The following is a 26,032-nucleotide window of genomic DNA, read 5'->3' on the forward strand; positions in this document are numbered from 1 at the left end:
AATAAACCTTTAATTAACGAAGACTCTAAATTAATAAATCAACAAATACTTTTTCAGTTTTGTTGTTTATACATTTCATTTTATACTTCCAGTACATAGACTAACAACAATATTAGGTTATACTTTTGTTGCTAAGCGACATGACATAAAAAGCTATTGTTGGAACGTAGTGTTACCAAAACGCACTGGCTTTTCTATATATTAGAAATTGTTAATCTAACTAACTGATTTTTACTTATAATTATTGTATAAATACGTCACGAATTCATTTCATGATCTTCATTTTGATTGGCTCAAAAAGGAATTTACCGACGTGTGAGTGCCTGGACTGCACTTTTCTACCTCATTGTTGCTCAAAATTTATTTATTTCAGTTAGCTATGAAATGTGAGGTTAGGGTATATTATATTATGGGATGGGGTGGTAGTACTTGCCCCGTCACTTTTGACGGGCTATACGCTAGTATCTTAATATAAAGATACACGTCTATTAGTTCCGATTCTCGTAAAATGTACAGGTCTTTAAAACCTGTATTTATCGTACTGAATGAAGATTTCGGGTGAAATAAATTAGTAATCAAGAATATTTTTTACGTTTTAGTTAACCTTCTTGCAGTATGTTTAATATCTTTCAGGTAGCAGTAACACCATAAATGTTTAGCGTACAAAATTAATTACTCTTAGTAATGGACATCAACGTCATGAAGAAATAACACTTGTGTATTATAGCATTTGTTTCTATAGCACATTTCTGTTGTAACTTTGCAAGAGGAAATTGATAATTATATTAAGAGGCATAGTGATTCACAGAAACAGGCTCCTTATTTTTAACATGTAATTACAGCCATAACTGCGTAGTGTACTTTTTTTGCTTTCTACACACGCACAGTATGTATGTGTAATTTAAAAAGTACCTGTTACATGCATCTGTCTGTTATTGTGATAATCATGTTGATATCATGACTACAAACTGTAAAAGGTTTATATAGTTAATTGCTGTTTCATTCTTACTTTTTGCGTGAATTTTACGTGTAAGTAGAATGTTAGTTACACGCGTGTCTTTCTAACAGTACAAGTTCCAGGTTGTCACGTGCTTTACAAATGATTGGTTGTATTTAAACGGTTACTGTATTTGTTGTACTCGAATCGGATGTGGGGGGGGGGGGGGTTGTTTTGTTGTTTGATGACATTATTTCGAAACCGTGGATGCCAATCTGTATGCTTATTAACATAAGTGCTGCTGTTTTAGTCGTAATATTCAAAATATAATGCTTTTAGGTCTGCAGAAAATTGGATTCGCAAGTATTTTACACTTACGTCAAAACATTACTTTTCAAGAAAAAAACAAACTACACACAACTTTCAACATTTGTTAATTATTTCACCAATTAGTTTTTACATGTATATTATCAGATTTGTTGTATGTTATTGACACCTGGGCGTCTTCAAAGAAACGTATGTAGCAAACAAAAGTTATTGTATTTAACAAAGTTCGTGTAGTAGGGTAGCGTGTATGATATGACTAACAGGACGTGTTTTCTTCGAATGAACATGTATTTAACAAAGTTTGTGTAGTAAGGTAGCGTGTATGATATGACTAACAGGACGTGTTTTCTTTAAATGAACATGCATTTAACAAAGTTCGTGTAGTAGTGTAGCGTGTATGATATGACTAACAGGACGTGTTTTCTTCGAATGAACATGCATTTAACAAAGTTCGTGTAGTAGTGTAGCGTGTATGATATGACTAACAGGACGTGTTTTCTTCGAATGAACATGTATTTAACAAAGTTCGTGTAGTAGGGTAGCGTGTATGATATGACTAATAGGACGTGTTTTCTTCGAATGAACATGTATTTAACGTGTGTAGTACAAAGGAGATAAACAGTGCAGTTTCACGGCATGTCAAGTGTTGTTATTCAATTCGCTAAGAACTATTATTTTAAAAAGTGATGGTGAAATAAACCTCATTTGTTGATTTTCTATAACTAGCTGAATTACTCATTCCCTGCACAGGTGTCCAAGTTACTTGAAATAGGTATTTATAAACACAGTGAAGTTACTTTAAAGAACATTTATTTAAAAAATTCAAAATATTTTAATTTTTATCTAAAACCTTTGAGTTTCAACACAAAAGTTACACAATTTAAATTAAAGCTTCTAGATATACCACATTGGCTGTTGTTCCTTCTGACAATATAAACAGGTTTGATGAAATCCAACTCTTGAACATCCTGCACAGAATTAAGCTTTGACCTTGTGCCTTATTAATTGACATCGCAAAACAAATTGTAACTGGGAATTAGATGAGTAAGAAAGAAAACTAGGCTCTGTGAATAATTTTGTTTTGGAAACAAAATGTGTATAGTAACAAATAATGCGTTCATTGTACACATAAAAAGAAAACCACCTATATGAAGGTTGAGTTATTAAAAAAGTACAAGAGGCGAAACTAACGACCAGAATGTATACTGTATCTACTGTGAAAAGCTTGCACAGCTGCTTCTGGGGTTATTGAAATGGGCCAATGTACACAATAATATGTGCTACCGATTATTTAGGGTTAATTAAATAGGTGAGAGCGTCCGAGACAGTTTTAGTAGATGATAATTGAATACAAGGTGTCCTAAAGAAGAAACAAAAGAGCAAATATTGGTTTGCTCTATTTTCAAAGAATAAAATGATAATCGGGGTGAGTTGATACAGCGCCAAAGGGGATGGTGATCCATAGACGAATTATTGGGCTTGTGGCATATCATCGAAGGGCAGTGTTCCAACTTTTTAAACATCTTTCAATCATTAGTCTTGAAAATACTACGAAATTAAGTACGATATGAATTCAGTTTGCTTGCTGAATAGTCAAGAGCACTAAAATGTAGTATCAATGATGACTTAACTTCCAGTCGGAGACGTTAAACTTTGATATCTAAGCTTAGATGTATATCATTATGAATAATGTTTAAAAATGTTTCATTAAATCCGATAAAAAAAACACCACCAAAAGCTTACATTTATAAAGTAGTAGTATAGCTATGTCATGTTCCTGATAAGTATGTCGTGTAGCTATGTCATGTTCCTGATAAGTATGTCGTGTAGCTATGTCGTGTCCCTGATAAGTATGTCGAGTAGCTATGTCTTGTCCCTGATAAGTATGTCGAGTAGCTATGTCTTGTCCCTGATAAGTATGTCGTGTAGCTATGTCTTGTCCCTGATAAGTATGTCGAGTAGCTATGTCTTGTCCCTGATAAGTATGTCGATTAGCTATGTCTTGTCCCTGATAAGTATGTCGTGTAGCTATGTCGTGTCCCTGATAAGTATGTCGTGTAGCTATGTCGTGTTCCTGATAAGTATGTCGTGTAGCTATGTCATGTCCCTGATAAGTATGTCGTGTAGCTATGTCGTGTCCCTGATAAGTATGTCGTGTAGCTATGTCGTGTCCCTGATAAGTATGTCGTGTAGCTATGTCGTGTCCCTGATAAGTATGTCGTGTAGCTATGTCGTGTCCCTGATAAGTATGTCGTGTAGCTATGTCATGTCCCTGATAAGTATGTCGTGTAGCTATGTCGTGTCCCTGCTCAGAGCCTGTGTTATGTAATGATACAACAGGATAACAAGATATCTTATCTTGTCAGAGAGATAGAAAATTTAAAAACTCGATAGATGAGGGAAGATTAGAAAACTTGCCAACTTGGTACACAAATAATTGTTTTTTGGTTTGTCTCCGAAGTAAATTTGGCTTGTAGTGCGTAGGAGCTGAACTGGTTATTAAAACTGTCATATATATATGTGTGTGTGTGTGTGTACTTCAAATACACACGTTGGTAAGTTTGAGTTTCATTTTTCTCGAGAATCAAGCTACTAGTGTTGCAGTTTCGAGATTATCAAGCTTGGGGACGGGTTTTAATTGGTTATTGAATCACCCAAAGTTACAAGTTTTACAGAAGGCGCATGTGTGTTCAGTTACGGACATCAAGTAATTGTCCGACCTGCTAATGTGGAATAATTTTTAGGAGTCTGAATATTGAATAAATATTTAGATTTGGACACTGAGCTGAAAATTTCATAACGATAATAATTAGCCCTATTCAGAGTTGTCATCTCCTGTTCATATACCTCGGACACTAAATTCTAAAACAATATATTTTTTTCTCAAGATGCATCATATTTTTTGTTCTGTTATATATATGTGACAGTTTTAGTTTGTCTCCTATTTCAAACTTTTTAATCGAAAGTTGTTGATTTTATCCTGTGGCTTCTGAAGCATTTCCAAAAGAGATTACAATTTGTCAGAGATTTTTAAATATTTCTTGTCGTAACCCACCCTCGTCTAGTTCTTTTCTTTTGAAGTTTGAGGAGAACCTTAAATGGTAGTTTAGTGTCCTTGTAAGACAACAAGCTCTACCAAAACGAAACCCTACCAATCTCTGCACGTGCATCCTCCATTATTTGAAGCCCCAGGTGTAGGGCAGGGCAGTTTACCTTTTGGTGGTCTCCCGCTGTCTCCATTCTGCCTCTTCCTTTCCTGGCCCCCTTTTCGCTGTCTCATTTGCCCGACTAACTTTTAGGTGTGTTTTTACCTGAGTTGTCTTTCAGACGTTACATGTATGTCTAGTAGTCTTTTCAGACCTCCCACATCAGAGATAGAAAATTGCGTCTCCTACTGTTTACGATTTCAAGCTGGTTTCTTTTTCACTTACTGTTTTGTAACACATTTTTGACATTTGTATTTTTTTAATTTTAAGTTATTTCACTAATGTTATTATATAAAACAACGGTAAAAACGTAGTTTATACATTCTGTACAAGTATCATCATTGTGTATATCTTGAAGATGTGCATTGATGTAAAAAGTATCCTGCGTAATAAATGTACCATTTTAACAGCTGTCATTTTGTTGCTTAAAAATAAGGGGGGGTGGGATTAAAAAGATATCTACATTAGGTCTAATATAACGATAATGGCGCAGGAAATCCGATGCACTCTTCGGGTTCAGTTTACCTTGATAATGTCTTCCTACAGCATTTGCTATAGATCCTAAACCGGTTATTGTCTTTTAAACAAGTTAATACAAACAATAAACAAGAGGACCCGGTATAAAACAAAAACTTGAGGGTCGAGACGTCGGAGATTGGATCAGGTTGTGTAAGAATGTCAGTAAACAGGTGTATGGAATGAAGCTGTTAGCAGACGAACTTCAAACACATTCAGTTTGTCAATAAAATATGGAGGTTACGTCCTAAATATTAATCACTATATATATATATATAATAAAACATATATATACACACACACACACACACACACACACACACACACACATATTGCAATTTTAATTTTTATAACGCATTGTTTCCCACAATTGGCTTGTAACATTAAGAGATAGATTTCGGTTACTGTATTGTATGGTAATCTGTCCCAGATGTGGAAAGAACCTGTTTTTTACGTTGCCTATGTACTTCGTTAAACCTGCATGCATTGGGGTGTGGTTCGTTTTTGTAATCTCTGCAATAGGGGCCGTCTTGTCAGAGATACTTGCTCAAAGTTTCTAATCTTTTATGATCTTTTACAGCGTATCCAGTCCCGCGAATGAAGAAATCCACCCTATATTGGCAAGCAAGGCCATAGAAAGCCGTGATTAGGGGTTTCGAAGGTTGTAATTACGATGTGCTGCCTCTAGACTTTCGGCCACTGGCCAGCCCGCTATTGTATTTAGGGGGGCTGTGACTATATTGTGACTGCTACGTCCGAAGCTTCTTTCATTCTTCAGCTTACCATACTCAGGTTATATCACGTAAAACGTCTTTGTGTGTTGTAATAACCAGATGGTATCAGTTTTAATGCAACAAAACCTAATAGGAGTAGATTTTGATAGATTGCTGGGTACTTAAAGTGCGTTGCTTTTTGAAAGGCACTTTAGTAGGTTGAGCACTTAGCTAGTGGAGAGTACTGTCGTGTTTTCCTGAATTGGTAGGTATTTATTCAAAGGTTACGATGTTTTTTTGAAATGATGAAGATAAGATTTTGAGGTGTTTTTTTTTTTTGCCTGATTGATGGTATTAGTATCTGTAAGAATTGTGTGGATCAAATAACTATGTGGAGCAGGCAGTTTGTTCAATGTACTTGGACCAAAAGAATATTCTTTACACATGGGCAATATTCAGAATTTTTGGAATATAGAAATGTACTGTTTACCGGAGCTAATACAGGTTTATAGGTTGTTTTGTATGCTAGACTTGGAAATTTAGATCAATATCATTGTTGAAGTTTCGTGATGCACTGTCAGTTATTCCATAAACAGCTTGATTCTTTATAGACTTGTTTACAAGTTGGCTCTTGTTAGGGTCTTCCCACGAGCTTAATTATTGTTATTGGCCACGTGCTAGTTCACGTGACCAGAAACTATGTACAGTGCCTTCCAAAAATATTCACCCCTACCAGTAATGTCACATTTTGATCAAATAAAAAAAAATATTTCAATTAACTTGTTTTAATTCTAAACTAATGATCAAACGTAACAGTGTTATGTGTGAATGATGTTGAATGTCATAAAAACCTGCAAAGAAAATATATAAATGGAAATTTGCTGATTGCATTAAGTATTCAGTCCCTTAAGTCAGTACTTGGTGGAAGCAATTACTGCTGTTTGTCTTTTTGGATATGTCAGCTTTGCACAATGGGATGATGTAATATTTGCCCTTTTTTTTGGTAAAATTGCTCTCATTTTGTTAAGTTAGTTGGGGATTGTTGATAGACTGCAATCTTCAAGTGTCGCCATAAATTTTTCTTTGGATTCAAGTCAGGAGTTTGACTGGGTCACTTCAGAACATTCGATTTCTTCTTTTGAAACCACTCCAGTGTGGCTTTGGTGTTGTGTTTCGGGTCATTGTCCTGCTGTAATGTCAATTTTCGTCCCATTTTTTTTATTTGGGCTGACTCGAGCAGGTTTTCATCTGGGATTCGTCTTTACTTTACACCATCGATCTTCCCCCTCAATCCTAACAAGCTTCCCAGTCCCTGCTGATGGGAATCATACCCATAACAGGATGCTGCCACCACCATGCTTGACAGTTGGGATGGTGTTGATTGGTTGATGTGTCGTGTTGAGCTTGCACAAACGTGTTAAGGCTTTGAATTTCGACCAAAAAATTCAATTTTTGTCTCGTCTGACCACAATCTTTGGCAGTATCATTTACATGCTTTGTCGCAAACTCCATACGGGATTTAAGATAATTCTTTTTCAGTAATGGCTTCCTTCTTGCAACTCGCCCATACAGGCCAGCTTTGTGTTGGGACCGGGATATTGTTGATGTATGAACACTTGACTTCCATCTCAGACATGGAACTTTTCAAATCTTTCAAAGTTACTGTTGACTTCATAGTGGTATCCCTAACCAGTTTTCTGCTTGCCCGCCTGCTTATTTTGGAAGGGCGGCCTGTTCTTGGTAGTGACAAGGTGGTATGAAGCATATTCCACTTTTTAATGATGGACTTCACCGTATTCAAAGGGATAATCAGTGACTTTGAAATTTTCTTTGTAACCTTCTTCTGATCTGTGCTTCTCTACCGCTTTATTCCCGACTTGTTTGGAAAGCTCCTTGGTCTTTATGGTTGGTTCGTGGTATCACTAGGTGAGTTGTTGTCTTGAACAGATGCATTTACTCTGAAGTCAAGTTAAACCACTTTGATTACACACACACACACACAGAGAGAGAGAGAGAGAGAGAGACCATAACACAAATGTTGTGATCTATCAAACTAATCTTTGCCACCTGAACTGATTTAGGGTTGTCGTAGCAAAGGGGTTGAATACTTATGCAATTGAGAATATTATAATTTTCTTTGAAAATCTAACTTGCATATTATCAGCGTTTATTTAGCTTTCTCAATTTGGAGTAAATTGTGTAGATTCTAAATATAAAATCCCATTTGATTACAAGCTCAGGCCCCAACAAAATTTGGAAACTTTGCAGGGAGGATGAATACTTTTGCAAGGCACTGTATGTATACCTATTTTACAAAGGATACTTATATCTGGTGTCTCCGCTATCTACCTATGTGGATAATAAAACACAAGAGGATTTGAAACAAATGAACTTTGTATTGTTTTTCATGGAAGACAGTACTAATTATTTTGCAATTTTCAATGACTCAAGAGTACAAGTTTTGATGACGTCATCGTGATTCGCTGTACTTGTTCAAAGTTAGTTGATGTATGTTTTGTTACGGCACCCCAAGTGACACATGATTGTAAGATTATTATTTATTTCTGGCAGTTATTTTGATTTCAGTGTGTGTGTGGTTTTTATGTAAACAACACTGACTGAAACGTGTCATCTTTTGTTTTGTTTTCTAATTTAAGAATCGTCTCTAAACACAAGTTTTTAGTGAAGATGGACAACGTACACTTGTTATTATACGTATAATAAATAAGTAAAATGTTACAGTTTCGTATTTTTACTTTGAGGAACAATACTTGTGTATACACCATGGCATTAGCTTCGAGCTTTTTACGTGTCGTGTCTTCTGGACCTGAGGAAAACTAAGCAATTAGGTAGCAGTTTGTTTACCAAGAATTGTCTGTTGAGATCAGCTAACCCATCAAATTTACGACCTGTATTAGAGTTAGTGAGATTACTAAATTGTGTCATAAAAGGAAGGAAATGGTGGTGCTGTTGTATCAAGCCGTTAACTTAAAAGCATGCCGAAAAAGGTCCTTTCTATTGTTTACTACATACACAGGCCATACTTCAGTAGTAAGAGCGACAGTTAAAGATGTTGGTATTATCTGGAATATTTAGAATTACTTTGGTTGTCAAATACAGCGTTCCCCAAACTTTTTTGGCCACGAAGCACTTTTCAGCTGAGAAAAAGCTTACGGAACACTATACACGTGAAATATCGGTGTAGAGGGTATGTGTCCGCGCGCAGCGCCCTCTAGATTTGTATATTATATACTTATTTATTTAATCAAATTACATATTAACGACTTTTTACATTTTTATGCTTATACTATATTTTAGGTACAAACCTCTCCACTAAGATATTATGTAGAATATATATGACATCTTCTATAATTCTTCTTCAATGTGAAATCGATATTATTTAATTCTAATACATAGGAAAATATTTCATAAGTTACGATCGTACAAAAAGTGTTAAATATTTTATTAAAATTTAAAATCATGATTGTCTCACGGATCACCTATCAATCTCGGACGGAACACCAGTGTTCCGCGGAACATAGGTTGGGAAACGCTGGTAAAAAGAAAAGGAAAAAAGTACCCGAGATTGACTTGACTTTTTAAACCCAGAATTTTTTGCGCTTTCTGCCGGAATTATTTCATGATGTCCAAATAATAATCACCATACCTTACAAAATTTTCGGTCTATTTATAAAAGGTGAGTAATAACATGGCTTGGATTAGTTTTGAGCCAGAGACGTGTTATCGGACGATATCACTGTCCGATGGGTAAATGAAAGATTTTCGGCTGGGCGCTCGCGACGTCCGCTCGAGGTTGCGGAGTTAAGTTTTCCTAAAGACTTAAGTTATAACATTTGGTTGTTGGTTTGTAGTATTAATTTTGATTAGGAATGCGATATCTCTAGGTCATCTTTGAACTTACAGGAGAGGGTAATGATAATGAGTGACCTATATAGTTTGGTTAGGTACCGGACAAGGAATCACTTGGTGCGTTTATTGTAGCCGTAAAATCCGTCGGTAACAGGAAACTTGTAACAGCCGTGTGCTACTGTGACAATATCTTCGAACGCCTTTCACGAGAGGAGAACTTGTGGACGCTGGGTAATGGTTTTATTGGTGGTATAAAACCGAATAGCCGCAATAGAATTACTTTGACAAATAAACCGATTTATAGGTGAAGCCCTGAAGGAGTAACTCAAGAGTAAGTCGTGATATGACTGACTACTATAAACAAGAAGATAGCACCCTCAGCGTTAGACGTGACTCAACAGGCTGCACCCGCAGGGCACTAATTTGTGGGCCATAAACATAATCTCGTCCCCGTGTTTTTAGACTTGTATGGCTTGCTTTCAAGTCATCGTAAAGCGAGTTTTATGTTAGAATATCGAATACCCACGTCACGTGGTAATATCACTTTTTTGTTATTATTGAGGAAACTACGTAAATATCAAGTTATATATAATACAGATGTCATGAAGTACAGGTTTGTATTTTGGTAATATTAGTTTGTAATTTAATGTGTTGACTTGACGCTAACTAGTTAGCTTTAAAATTTACAAATATTTCTGGGAACGTGAAATAAACAGCGAATAGAATACCAGAATTAACTTTATCAATCGTTATTGAATTCTTATTTTATAATATATAATTAATTAGTGTATAAATTTAAGAGTTATAGCTGTTGGAATGATCTTTTTAAATCAAAAACTTTTAACTACATAGTATTTATTGTTTTCACAATTCCGTTTAATACATGTAGATATGCCTGAAATATAACTGATTATCGTTTTTAGCCGTAGAATGGCTCCGAGTTTTTTTGTTTTTTTTCTCGTAGCTCCATCTCTTTACCGATTTGAGATCTAATCACAGCCGCAGCTATTGAGGATTCCCTCTTATTATATAGTTCCTATTCTTCAATGGAAGTTAGTTAGGAACACACCCTTAAAATTGTACATACAAAAAGAAGATAAGGAAAGTGTTAAATTTCAAAAAGTTACGTTCTAGTAGATTAAGCTTCAAAAAACAAATATGTAGTAAGCCTAATTTTACTTTTGTGAAGTGCAAGACAAAACAAAAACGAGAACCAGTTTCATAACTGCTCGACTCTATTGGCGCTCTAGAAATTCACGTGTATTACAAGTTACGTTGTGTTGAAAACGAGCGATATAAGCCCGATTGAGAATATATACCCAGACCTTACTTACATAGAAGCTTCTAGAATCGGACGAACTGTAAATAAAGGGGTCATTACACAGCAATGTGTTAAAATCGTAAATAATATTCAACGTTAAACTGGTGCACAATTAAAAACATTTTATTTAGGCCTATCTATGGCCTTCAAAAAGTGCCAAAATACTATAAGTACAGCAATGTGTTGTTGGCTTACTTGTTCATTGTGTGTGTGTTACTATGTAATGGCCATTGCATATCGATACTATGCATGTAACTGTATTTCCTTCGTTTTGCATTCTTAATAGTAAGCCTGGTGTTTTGTGAAAAAAACAACTGATAAAACTCCAAATTAACACAGACCAGTAAAAGAAACCGCGACACCTGTCTAGACGATCACGAACTAACTACATATTCGCGAGTATTTGAGACCGTGTAAGAATTTTTTGCTAATAAGTAAAATTGTATTTGGCCGGTTAACAACGCGGAATTCTGTCTTATTATTTGACGGGGAGAGATCTGTGTAAAGTTTCATGTGAATACAAGAACTTTCTTTGTTCGAGTTTCTGCGTCATTTCGGCTTCGTCTGGTGAATCATTTGAAACGCTGTCCACATGAGGTTCACGTCAGAGTAGGCGGAGTTCTGAGACAGAACGGTCCAAAGCGCCACTTGGTGTCAAGTTTCGTCGTGCTTCTAGTACCCGTCTGTCTGTGTCTTGAATGTCCAAGTGACGTTACTGGGCAGTTACATTACGGCCTTGAAGGGGGGAGGGGGTCAGCGATTAGTTGGTGGTGGGCGAAAATTGATAGACAGCACACACGGATAGTGAAGGAGGTGGAGCGGTTCAAAGAAATATGAAAAAGGATAGATAAAATTAAAAATACCCCTGTACCCGATTTCGGGGGGGGGGGCTGTTTGTAAGATTTTTTTTTTTTCTTCCGTTGTAACATGATGTTAGTTACTCGTAAGGTATTCGGTGTATATGCACAGTGTGTTTACAAATTACCAGAAATACCACAGTGCGCTAAGGGCTGCCTCTGTGTATCAAGAAATGTGTAATTTATCCAATGTAATCGGGCATGAAGCACGTGAGCTCTCAACAAACTGTTCTTAGCCCTTCTGGAATCACAAAATGTAGGCCGTGTTTGAATAGTATATGTAATGTTACCAGTAATTAATTAATGAATATACAAAATTCTTTAAAGTGAAAATTGTGCGTCTGTATACTACCATCATAACATAAGATAACGAGGCTACAATTCCTTTCCAAGTGCATAACAATTACACTAGCATTATTATTATTATTAAGTGATAGAATAACAAGTTAGATTTCCGCGAGGGGCGCTGAGAGTTGTACTACGTCATGGTACTTCCGGGAGAGAGTTCCATGGTTACTTGCGGGTTAGTGATATATTTATGATCGTATAATAACTGTATATATATTACACAATCGTGAAACAATTAAAATTATCATTATACATTATTTTACCACATGCATTGTTTTTAGTTGTTTTTAGGTTGGGTAAAAAAAAGGGGGCAATAAAACAATCTCTGTAGAAAAAAACTAAATCGTAACATTTCACTGTAGAAAACGTTTAATTTAGGCACTGAGTTATTAATATCTCTACATGTAAGCATTGTGTGTGTTAAACAGTGGGTCAAATATACGGATTTAGAAAATTAAAATACGGTAGTTAAGTGTGGTCAGACACTGACTGAATGACAAAATACACGTTTCGCGGCTCTACTTGGAGTCGGCCTACTATGAAGGTACATGTATCACTTATGAAGAGTTGTTGCTAAATGTTAGTATAATGAACTAGTTAAGTGGAAAGTGAAAAGTTTATAGGGGGTGAATGATACTGGAAAAGGTTGAGAAGCACTAATCTATGCAATAAAGCGGCTTGTGTGTGTTTGTCTGTCCCTGAGGAAAACTTTCCAACTCTCAACATCACGAATCTTTCGGGGGGTTCATGGGCATGTTCCAAGGAGATTCTTAACTTTTTTTATGGAGTTAAGAGTCTCCCTGGAACGTGCCCATGAACCCCCCGAAAGATTCACGATTTTGAAGAGAATTGTGTAATTTTTCGACATCAAAACTGAGAAAATGTATTTAAGTTTTTAAAATATATTTCCTGATTTTTTTTATATCGACACATTACACAATTCTATAAATTTTCTTCCTTGCCAGTTTTGGTGAATGGCGCACACGCACGTCGTCCCCGTGAGACAAACGAAGCTAATGCTATTTCTGGCGTCGTTACCTCGCGTGTTTCATTAACACTTCCCATATATATATAGAAAGAACAAGATTTTCGGGCAAAATTTACGAAATGATGAAATAAGACAAATAATATATCGTTACATGATAATTTGAAATAACCTTATTTTGAAGAAATGTCGTTTTTTTTTTTTCTGTTATTTTTTGTAATAGCCTAAAACGTAAGCGCATTGCAACTTTATTCTTGTTATGTTGTGTAAGGAGTTCCTGTAGGTGTCGCTTTTCTGCTTTAACGATCTCTATATGTATCTGTCTCGTTAGGAATTCTGTGACCGTGGAATGGATTCGAACAGCAGATTTTACGTTATTTTGAAATAATATATATTTTTTTTCAAATTAGAAAAAATTATTTTTCTTTCCTTATAGTGGACTAACCCAAGGGGAACGAGGTGTTCAAGCCATCTATTTACGTTGTGCACAAGGTAGTATTGAATGGAAATATCCGCGAGGGGCGCTGAGAGTTGTACTACGTCATGGTACTTCCGGGAGAGAGTTCCGTGGTTGCTTGCGGGTTAGTGATACATTTAATGATGCTCAAATTTATGTAGAAGGACACAGAAAACTTCATTTACTGTTCAGCAAACGTGACGGAAAACACCCGGAACTGTTACGATGTTTTAACTCTCACCACGGACAGGTGGCGCTTTACGTCGAGGCAGAAACTGTTACTAGCACCTTACAAAAGGAGGAAGCAAGATTCAGCTACGAACTTCAACCTGTTACAGCCGCAGCTTTGTTGGATGACTTGGATGGTAAGTAAAATTAAGCTTTTAATAAATAAAAAATCCATCTTAACCCTAGTTTTACCGATAGTCTAGTTCCCATAAAGTTATTTTTTTTAAGCAGATTTTTCACCAAATTGCTTTTTGGCCCATATCTTTGTTGGTTACAGGGCTTCTAATATTGTTTATATGTCACGTACAAATATTGAAACAAAAATGCCATTAACATTGAAATTAATCTCTAATTACTTCCAGGGCCCATTGTCGTTACGTATTTTATGTAGAAAATAGAAATTTCACCTATTTTGTTGTAAGTTTTTTACATTGAATGTTGTAACAGGCAAAAACATAAAAATGTAGTTTTTATCACGCTTCAAATTTTGTGACGGTGGAGTTAAGTCACTGTAGAGTGCAGCACGTATGACGTTAATATTTGACGTTTTTGTTTTTTAATACAAATCAACGAACTCTGTTAAAATTTAACACTTAACGAAGGGCTTTAAAATTCAATATAACATTAGTGAGGATATAGGTGTTTCATAAACAGAATTTGCGCTTGTATTTTAAGTAACATCAACATGATTTTGTATTTAGTTTCGAATTGTACGGCACACTTAACTGTTGAAATCCTTGTTAGAGGTGGTTTTCCAACATTCTAAGTTTATGTTGAGATTAACTTAAGTTTTGTAAGAAAACACTAACCTCCCTCCCATTAAGGAACAGATGCAAGCCACTTTGGTAAACCAAAGACGTCTTAATCCGACTTTTATATTTCCTATTTCTCTATTCTGAGATGCACAGACGCGTACTAAAACGTGTACGAATAGTTTAAGAATACCGAATCCCGCAGATTTAACGCCTTTTGGTATATTGAAATCGATCATTCTAAGCCTTACGTTTGGAGGCACACGTTAACTGTTAGTATAATCAGCTTAAGCTATTGATGTAGGTAACTGTGAAACGAACCGGGACGAAGAGACCATTTTGGAGGTTAATAAACAGTTGACACCGTACACCGCGACAATATAGGCTTAGTGGTAGGAACCTTCTTCTGCTTGACTATTCATTCTTGAACTTAAAGAACCCACAGCTCTATTTATTGTCCGCAGTATTATAACGGACACGGTTCACTATGGTTGACGTCACAGTAAAATTTCGATATATATATATACACTATGCATGTCGACAGGTCTAAAGGAGGAAATGCTTCGTGGGTTAGAATCTATTATTTGATTATACAGTTATAGATATAGCAGCTGGTGGATATACGGTATCATTTGACAAAACGTTCGAAGATAATCTGTAACGTAATCCGCTTAAGGCTTCGACTGACTTCTGCATGATTTTCTGTCCGTCTTATGTTGCCCTTCTGCTTACAGAATGCGCAGGACCGATGAAAGATGGAATTAAAAAAAAAAAACGATTCATCATTTTAATCCATAACATCAACATCATACTTAAAACATCTGACGCCAGGTGAAAATTTACTCGTAAAAATGCATTTACGTGCTGTGGACTGGATGGACTTGTTTGTTTTCGGAGTTATTTTTAAAATAGTTGTATAAATTTGGAGATGAAGGGCTGCTTGATTTTTGTGAATCACATTTAAATGGGCCCCGGGTGGGACAGCGGTGAGTTTGCGAACTGACAACGCTAAAATAGGGGGTTCGATTCCCCATGTTGGACACAGCAGATACCCCAATGTGGCTTTGGTCTAAAACAGCTTACATATTTGTTCAACTTCTGTAGAGAACTGTAATTTGGAGGACTGGTATTTTAAGCTGTGTATTTTAAGATTGTTCCCAAAAGGAATTTTCTAAGAACTGATACCAGTTCGAAAGTTAATGTATTTATATGTTGTTACCTAGTTTTCACAAATTTTTACTCAGGTTGACAACATGTCCTGATTTAGAAAAAAAAAAAAAATTCAGGTCTGCTAAGAAATTATTAATAATCCTTCACCAGTGACACAGCGGTATGCCTGTGGACTTAAAACGCTAGAAATCGGGTTTCGACACCCGTGGTGGTCAGAGCACAGATATATCGCCCATTGTGTAGCTTTGTGCTTCACTTCAAACAAACAAACAAATTAATAATACGCACAGAAGGGTGCGCTGCGATCAACTGAGAAGAATCAACTTGTGGAATTTAATGTCTTGTCAGTACAATGTATTTGATCTGTTATTCCTTTTATTGTGTTTTACTAAATCACACTGACTGTTAATCTATCAGCACGTGCCCTAAGATTATCTAATAAAATTTCAAGGTTGCTGCAATTATTGTCATTTTATTATGAGTGTCTTTATTTTAAAATATGTAAAATTTCCCCAAAAAGTTGATATTACATTTAAACTTATGTAAAACTTGTATAATCAGTACATAATATTTTAATTTTTGTCAACAATTCCATTTTTTTCCAGTAGTTATCGCATAGTTTGTATTCACGCATTAGTTTTAACTAATTTATCCCTAAAGCTAATGTTAGAGAACTCCACCAGGGCTTTTGTTTTGACGACAGAATTCAGATGTCAACTCAAATTACTACGTGAAGAGGAGGAAACCTAGCTAGATACTTACAATTCTAAAAACTTGCGAGTGAAAGCAAGGAAGAGTGTAACTGTTAACCACACTACATCTCCTTTATCCATTACCGACGGGGCCTTTCGTTCTATACCTTGACTCGTTATGCCAGTTGGGATACGATAAACATAGTAGTCAACAAAACAAAACAATGGCAGGTATTTAGTTTTTAAAGGAAAGATAAACTTTCCTAAATTGGGGTGTTCAGGGATATTAATACCACGCTTCGCCACGCTCGTGAAAAAGTAGATTTTGCTACAATCGTGGGGTTAAAAGACATTTCATTCGTATCTGCCAGTTGACTGGTATGGAGATTTGGCAGATATCCGGGAGTCGAGGAGGCAGAGAGAAGACCGAGGCTGATGATGACGTTGATGAGAAGAAGCAAGACGATGACACCCGGCAAAGCATATCTCAAATAAACAGGGTCACCTAGTGGCTGGGATCTGTAAATCCAAGAGTGCCGGGGAACTTGTTTGGGGGGAGGGGCGAGAGAGCCCCAAGAAAATCTACTTTCACAGGACAGGCGCCGAATACATAGTAGTATTTGAGATGCTATTTATGTTACTAAATTGCAGGTACGACAACTGTCATGGCGAAGTTAGTTTTCAACAGTTTAATCTACGTCGTAATTACGGTAAAGATTAATATTAAACTCATTATTGTAACACCAATTATTTATTTATCATTCAGAAAAACCGGCAAGCTAGTCGGTCTTGCTTGTTGAGGGGGTCAAGTAACCTCGGCAAGCTAGTCGGTCTTGCTTGTTGAGGGGGTCAAGTAACCTCGGCAAGCTAGTCGGTCTTGTTGAGCGGGTCAAGTAACAACGGCAAGCTAGTCGGTCTTACTTGTTGAGGGGGTCAAGCAACCTCGGCAAGCTAGTCGGTCATACTTGTTGAGCGGGTCAAGTAACCTCGGCGTTCATAACTGTAACGAATAAGGTTTTTGGACAGTTTTTTTTTAAATTGTATTGGATATTTTCTGTAATTGCAATATTGCCGCTTGCAAAAGTCATTTTTAAAATTGTAAGTGCGTTGAGTTAGATCATGTGAATAGAGGTTGAGGATTGTAATTTAATTTATTTAATTCTGTTATTTTATTACACGTTGATCGAAAGAAACGCCATTATTGTCGCTCTGTCAAAACCTAATTGTGATCCGCAGTTGTGAAGGTCATCAAACGTACCCCCACTCCCAAATAAAGCCCGAGGGATGAACTTAATTTGCCATCGCCCGTGTTTAGGGCCGCGAAAAATGAGTCTAAAGATAAAAACGTGTATTCCTATCTGTCATGTGATGTTCTGTAAACCTTCTCTCTCTCTTTGCTCCGCGTTATATATTGTTGTAAGCTATATTTTCAGTGTTTTGATTTAGTTATTTTCTAGAGGGAGCTGCTAACACGATGATGAAAGATTTCAAAAGTTTATAAAAGTGGTACCAGAATACCTAGAATGTTCGTGAATGTTAATAATCGAGAGACTTTGTGAAATATCTAGAAACAAGGATACATTATAAATACGGGAATCAATGAAGCATTGAGACAGTTCAGTTCGTTCATTAATTCAGAAGTTAATTAAGTATTCGTAACAGTGTTGGTTATTGTGTATATTCAGTTACTCTATCGATTAGTCGTGATAATTTACAAGATGGCGGCAGTTAGTCTTAGTAGTTTTACCATAAATATAACACAAAAATTATTTACGTGTCTGTTTTGTATCACAATTATGTTCGAGAAATTATAATATTGAAAACTTGAATTAACAAGTGTTAAGGATCGTTTTTGTCTTTATTGTGAGGTAAATCGTTACGGAAATGAAGTTATCACAGATGGCGCTGTCAGACCTTGCACGATAAACAAGTACTGATGAGCGTGTGAATGACTGTTATCTGCAACACTGTGTTCCTAAAATGCGAAACCAGGACACTGGTTTTTTGTCACTCTTGTGTGACTCGTAAGGTGTCGTGAAAAGATTATTAAATTAACTCAAAACAGTTGTTCATCGTATAAGGCCGAATTTTCTACGGTATTGTGGTAACATTAATATATTTCAACTTGATATTCGAAATGAAATCGTCTACTTGAATAACTAGGCTACCCCGACGTCCCTTGACATCTTGATGTTTACACTTGAGCGCTGATGGATAGTTTTACAGACCAGAAACAATCGACTTGACAGGGTAGTCTTCATACCCGCGTTTTGCTTCGATAAACACGCGGTCTTGTTGGAGGTGCACGATGCATGTTGTACTGGGAAGCAGAGTAGTAAGTGAATTACAGAAGAAATAGAATATAGTCTGTAGAATGTAACAATTTGATTCTATTGTTACTTGCACATGCTCAGAACGTGGTTTATAACAGACTATCAATTTTAATAAATTTCTTTTTTTGCACGTGTAAAACTACGAAATGCCGTTGATTTAAATTTTGCAGTCTCCAAGGTATACACCCACGATTGTGTGTGTTTTACTAAGTACAATAGGCTTTGCCTATTGGCGCTGATCATTCTCAGCGTCGGTAATTTAGCTGTCACGTTTTTGACATTGTGGCATGAGGTATGTCACGTAATATGTGATCGGCCATGTTGGCGTGTGTGTTCGTTATTCCTGCTAGAAGTGTTGTTTTACATAATGTTTGTCTTTGCGTGCGTGAACAGCTTTGGAACGTCAGTCACCGTAACAACAGTGTCCCATTATCTCCTCTCAAACGGATGGGTGTAAGGCTGAGAAAAACTGTTCTTTTGAGGCATCGGGGAAAATGCTTAGAAATGTTTTGCGGTTTTTAGAATTATTTTAAGACAGTGATTCCCAAACTGAGGGTCGCGACCCCACTTGGTTTGTGGAGTCAATCAATGCGGTCGCGATTAGTTGATTACAATTAGGCCTACTTTTATTCTGTATTTTAACGATTTGAAAGTTACTGTGTTGGTTCGGGTGCTGTTCGGGGGACACTTAAATGTCAAAAAATGTTTGTGAATCGCTGTTATAGGACATTTGGATGTTATATAGTGCGTGTTACGTTCTTATTGTTCAGTTACTTCAGCGCCATCTGGTTTCATCTGAGCTAATTTGTATTGCCGTTGTTTTCAAAATACTACTTACGGTACACAAATTGAGCCAAAAAACAAGTTAGAGAAGTTATATAAAATTCCGGTTAAAATTATCAAAACGAAAAGCTATGTTATTTATATTAATCCGCTATTGTGCAGTCAAGGTAATCGCAACTTGACCAGTTATATTTCTTATTATAATTTATTGATAATTATTAATACGGGCGTGATTGTGTTATATAAAGTTAAACATTTCTAGAAATGTGTATGTGAAACTTTCAGCTATCCTACCAAATTTGTCATTTAATTTGGAATGTTATAAATGGTGGGATTATTTATCGTTTAATCACACACACAAAAAAAAAAGATAAAATCGTTTCGATTGGACGACCAGTTTTCTATATACATTCACGTGATCATTCTCATAGTGCAGTCGGTGATCAAACGAAGGGATTTTGACTTGCATTATTAATATTTGGGAAGATAACACCCGTCAATTCACCTACTCGCATACCTCCCCATTATATTTAATATTATTTCATGAAAGCGGGAGCTTGTTAAGGAAACGCTGTACCGTGTTTTAAAATCAGTGTAAAAGTCGTAGAGCTAAATAGAAAAAACAAGTAGCCTTGTTTTAAAATACAAAATGAACCATTAGAACGGGAACTAAAATTCCACACTGACTAGCTAACAAACATACATTTACTGTGTTATTCTTGATGAATCTATTTAGTAGCTTATTTAGCAGGAATCCTCCCTTCTATGGGCGTAATGGCTACGATCTTTCGACATTATATATATGTATGTGTGTGTGTGTGTGTTTGTATATATATAATCCAATTCGTAAAGTTAACATTGCGGATTATTTGGATAAAAATTTGTAATAAGCGTTTCATTTTTTATATAAAATTATCTAATAACTTGTGGTAAGATAGAACCAACACTTTGAATATATATTCATATATTACTGAAATTAGATTTGGGCGAATTTCAACTCGCACTTTGAAGTATGACCACGTGGGTGTTTGACCTCCAGCCATAATTCTAGTCAGTTTGTTCTCGTGGCGCAATGGACCAACGAATACTTTTGGCGAAAACATTCTGGAAAATTATCCAGAGAAGTTCAAAAGTTGCATAGTTATTTGTGGGGAGAACAACGCGCTGGTGAAACCAGTTTCAAAGTATAAATTACATGATTTATACGATATTGTGTACCAAGTATATCTCCTGAACGATCACTTAAAGGTTTGGAGACCGTTTGCTATCAGCCATTGTATTTGACATGTTTCACCTACAGGCCTAAAATATTTTTCTAAAAATACGTTATCAGACACTATGTACCAGACTAAGTGGTATCACTTATTAGAAGCGGGCAACAATACTTTGGAAGATGTATTTATATTTAGTATTGTATTTCATTTTTGTTAACGTTTTTCTTTTATTCTTGTGAAGAAAGAAGTTTCTACTCTAAATCTGTCTTTCTAGTATTTCACCAAATTCTGCCTCGGTAAACATTTATCAGAAGTAAGCAGCTAATTTTGAAGATACTTTACGCGTTTAAGCATTACTCAACATGGCGTTTTCAGGGAAGCTGTAATTCACCTGTTATAGGATACAGTAGTGCAATGATTGATTGTTTTACTTACTGTTTTCACGTTCTAAATAATTTAATAATTAACTGACAGATATCACAATCATTAAAGTAGGAAACTGAATCACCCACTCCTTAATGATAAGTTGTGAATGAGTTGACTTGCTGGTTGGAAAGCAAGGCTTACATAGAAAGCTCTAAACATAGATTCATATGTTTACATAGTAATAAATTTAATTATTTTCTCCTTTTTTCAGTTTGTCGTCCTTGTTCAAAAGAAGAAATGCTAAGGTTTTTCTGCGTCAGTGATTTTGGTGAGTAGTATACGTTTATAATTTACAATAATGATAAAATGTAATAACCTTTAAAATAGTAATGGGACTTGAATTACATGTTCCAGCTTTTCTGGTTAAGTAAACTTCTTTGAGTAAAGATTGGGTGTGCTGTGTGAAGTTACTGTGGCTATAGGCCTATCCAACGTGTCTAGTGAGCCTCAGTTCTGAGGCAGTTTTTTACGGCTGTGGGCCTATCCAACGTGTCTAGTGAGCCTCAATTCTGAGGCAGTTTTTGATTGGAGATTTTTTTTTCTGTTTTCTTGTACTGCCTGTATTAAATAAAATACTAGCATAACTTTTGGGTATTTAAGGTGTTGTTTCTCATCAAAAGGGTGTTGTGTTATTTAGATATCACTAAGTTTGATACAGGTTACCCGAGTTTTTAATATGAATTAATGCTAGTTTCCAGTTATTAGTTGTGAAGTAACTTACTCCTTAAATATTGTACACTTTACCTCTATTGCTGAAAGAAAGAACCCTCGAAAGTCCACAGCGAAGAAAGTTCTTTAAGTGGTGATAATCACCACTTAAGTTAAGCCTCCTTTGGGTACGCCGATAATATCGATAGGAAGGGTAGAGTAGGCTTAGGGATAAATAGCCGTCAGCAAGTCTGTCACATAGTTTCTATACCTCAGTGTACACACAACCTTTCACCCCTACCTTTGTGAACTGTTAGAATGTGCCCGGAAAAAGGATTAACTGTACGTCCTGTTTCCTCCATTGTTCATGCAACTCTGACTTACACGGACATGCTGACAAAGAAGGGCTTGACCGTTATTCAGATCTAAAAGCAAAGAACGACTTGTTGATTTTGGCCTGTCGGGTTTTAAGTCTTTCCAGCTAAGATGCGTACGTATATATGTCGATAGAAGCTTTTGAATCTAACTTCCCTCTTAACCGTGCAGTAGTTAAAGTGAAGTTAAGAAGCTTTGGCCTAAATCATTAAGTGGTAGATGCAGGTGTCTCTAACCGAAATAATCTACCGCTATCATTCAACAGTTCCACTAAACGCCACCTTGCTGTGAAAGCATAGAAGTATTCAGCTTAAGCTTAAATCTTAAAATTTCGACACACATTTTTTCTTGGATCACGACTCTTAACTAACCGCATTTTGTCTGGCCAAATGATGCTATAGAGCCAATTCCATTTCATCATGTCTAAATATTATTCTATTGACTGTAATAAGCATGCATGGTGTAAACGAGGCTTAAATATTCAGTGATTTAAAAAAAATGCCTACAATATTCTAATAAAGCATGTAATATTTTCTACCACTCCCTTTGTATAAATAGACCAAATAAATTCATTTCTGTTCTGTTGGCTCTAAAATAAGACTGGGCAGCAGACAAAATTTGGTACGTTGGGTAGGGCTTGACAGTACAACGGATGTATACCTATATATTTGTAGCAAAATTAAAATCATAACTTTATTGGCAGTTAATAACTTTCGGAGGGGAGGCCACTAGTTAGTTAACAACACTAACTTTTATTATCGGAATATAATGAGATTTTACCGTCGTTGTTATAGGTCCGGAAAGGGTTTTTGCGGAAATGTGTCACAAACCATGAATCTTCGGTTTCACAGCCGAGCATGCTAACCATTAGGCTTCGCTAAGCCTTAGTAAGCAATTGTGAACATTACATATAACATTTAGTTTTGATATTCTTATTTTCCTAACTTGGAAAGTACACATAAAATAAGGCTGTTGAAATGCCAGTTTTTAAAAGTTGTAATCACAAGATGGCGTGACATAAGTGTAATTTTGCGCTTTCTAAAAAAAAAAATGTACAGTGACAGCTCTGTACCCGAGGTCGTGATTAGCCGACTATCGAAAATCTATTGTTCTCTTTTAATGGTACCTACCTTGGACAAAAATGGACTCGTTAACCTTTCATTTATGTCCTAGCTTAAGCCACGCCCAAGTAGGTTGCCAACATCAAGCTAATAATTTCTGTAATAGTACTTTGTTCAATGTTGACAGCTGTGATTCGATATTAGACACATTCGGTTTGTGCATGCAAAAGGATGTGAGCTAAGCGGCAGGGGTAGTCTGAGGACATAACTTATGACTTGTGTGGTATAACTTTTTCATTTCTAGATAGTTTTAAACTACATGAACGTGAAAAGGCCGTGTCCATTTTTCGGTTAGTACGCGCGCTTTTAGTTGCTAAGCGCTGAGTATAAATAACTATTTAATATTGTTATAATACGAAATCTTACTATTGTTGCATTATTCCTGAGTGAAGATTGGTACTGTCAATTTGTTATTTAGTATTTCTTATAAACTGAACTTGTTGGACTTATTTTTGTTATTCGTCACTGTTTGTTTTGGCTTGTGTTGTAAAGAATATTCCTTAATTGAAACCCAAAGTCAATTTATTATTTCTTTTGATTTTAGTTTTGCAAGGAACGGTTAGCACCTTGAACCATAACAGAGTCCTCCAGCGGTCAGAGCTGACAGTTCAAGTGAAAAGAATTTATCGAGATAGTCATGAGTCAGTTTTGAACTCTGTCCCAGACGACCGCAAAGAGACTGTTCTTCATAGATCCCTGAAGTGTGACACTAAAGTTGGACCTGGGGAATATGTCTTTTTTGGTAAGTGGACATTGGAAAGTCCAGTTATTCAGTGTGCCCCTCGATTATCGGATTGGAGAAAAGTGAGAAGAAAAGCAATAATGGAGGGAACTAACCAGTGTCATCTGGATTAGGAAATTTATTTCAAATTACGAAGAAAAGGGGACCTTTTTTTAAAAAAAAAATTATTGCCAAAAATGTTTGTCTGTGATTACGGTTATGAGTAACGTGAAATGAACACAACAAAAAACGTATGTGACAACTATCGTCATTATATGGTAACATGTTTGAACGTTGATCTGGAGTGATATTGCCATAGGAGCAGTAAAGTGTTGTATATAGTTTGGTATTGATCTCATCTCTTACATGTACAGATTTTAAGTAAAAAAAAATGTTTTGAAAAAGAAGCTTTATGACTAACAGATGTTTCATGTAAAAAAAATTTTTTGCTCGAAATATTAGTCATTGACTGAAATATACATAGTGGCGCTTTCATATTTCTCAGATCATCTGTACCGAGTTTTATACCGTAATGTTCAACTTGTGTATAATTATAATTAAATACTTAACTGATGTTTGACTATTCTTTGCAATTTTTTTTATTTGATGGTTCCGTGGGAAATAACTGACTGCGATTATTATTAACAAGAGACCAAAAATAAAGAGAAAATAATGCCTTTTATTGAAGAGGAATAAAATACTAGTTTAAAAAATATTTAACTGTTACGATTGGTTAGTCAAGGGATGTTTATTACTTTGTTTTTACAGTTATTGGAGCATGGCCATAAGAAACAAGCGCCATCTATAGTATTATTTCGTTATTTAACAGGAACTAAATATTTCTGGTGAAATTTAAATAGAAAGTGAGTTTTAGCTTTTTTTTTTAAATCTCAATCACGTATTGTTATTTCGCAAAGTTAATTTTTTAAAGATATATATATTAACAACAAAACGTATAACAAGTGCAGAGTTTACTGGAAATCAACTGGAGCAGGTGATCTTTCAAATGTAGGCGATTGTAAATTGATTTGGCGATATGTATTATCAGTTAGCAATGTGATGAAAAAAGAAAAAATTGGTACATTACAGAAAAATAAGTGTTTTGTGTTGTTAAAATGTGTGTCACGTTTTTAAGCCCTTGTACCACCTGGCGTTGACAATTTTGTTTATCGAGTGGCTAGCTATGTGCAATGTTGATTTTTTAAAAAGTAATTTCAGGGGTTTTTATATTTATTTTTTATTTCTTTAAAAAAGCCCTTTCTTTGTATATGACCTTTCGTCTGTTTCTAAAAATGGAAAAGTTTCTTTGTTAAGACAATTATTCGAGGTAGAAGTTGTCAATAACTATCTTTTTTTATTCACAAGTACACAAAACGTACACTAGGGGGAGATCAGAGCTGTCTGTACACTTTTTTTTTTTTTTTTTTTTTTTAACCTATGAACTTTTCATCTGTTAGAGATATTATTAGAAAAGCAGATGGCCATAGATTTAACCAGCACCAAGTTGCTACAGGGCATAGATTGGCTGAAATTAGACCGAAAAATTATTGACACACACAGAATGTTGTAACTTTTGATATTAAGTATGGGAGTCTTTCTCTCAGTTTTGCTGACCGTCATACGTTTTTCTTAAACTACGTATGACCTTTACTTAGAATCGCCTATAGTAGATATGTCGTGGTACGTTATTACTTCTTTTGCACGAAATGACTGTGCATTATTTAATTTCGGTTGTATTTCGAAGGTTATATATAAACCTAAAAAAATATCTGAAGTACACGCTGTTAATTGTGGTTTTATTTTTGACGTACGAAACTTTGGTCAAACACCCAAAAAGAAGAAACAGATTTGTACACTTATGACCCCTACTTAAGTTCGATGACGAGGAACCCACTTTGAGACTAATAATGGCTGGAGACGGCTTGAATGGGTAATGAAGAAAAACTTTAATATAACAGCAAATGTACAACTTGATGTACCTGATGATGACAAAAACCTTGTCGAAACGTTGTACATTTGCTGTTATATTAAA

At 35.7% G+C, this 26,032-nt stretch overlaps 1 protein-coding gene across 1 annotated transcript in view; it reads left to right on the forward strand.

Annotated features, from left to right (window-relative positions):
• LOC106463234 (meteorin-like protein) overlaps positions 1–25,981 on the forward strand; it is a 29,555-nt gene extending 3,574 nt beyond the window's left edge. The window contains exons 2-4 of the mRNA XM_013923230.2: positions 13,517–13,902; positions 21,347–21,403; positions 23,824–25,981. Of these exons, the coding sequence (XP_013778684.1) occupies positions 13,517–13,902; positions 21,347–21,403; positions 23,824–24,134 (754 nt within the window). The 3' untranslated portion in view covers positions 24,135–25,981. The remainder of the gene's footprint in view (positions 1–13,516; positions 13,903–21,346; positions 21,404–23,823) is intronic.
• Positions 25,982–26,032: the final 51 nt, after the last annotated feature.

Source organism: Limulus polyphemus, unplaced genomic scaffold (assembly GCF_000517525.1).
Source record: "Limulus polyphemus unplaced genomic scaffold, Limulus_polyphemus-2.1.2 Scaffold1355, whole genome shotgun sequence".
Classification (NCBI taxonomy): Eukaryota; Metazoa; Arthropoda; class Merostomata; order Xiphosura; family Limulidae; genus Limulus; species Limulus polyphemus.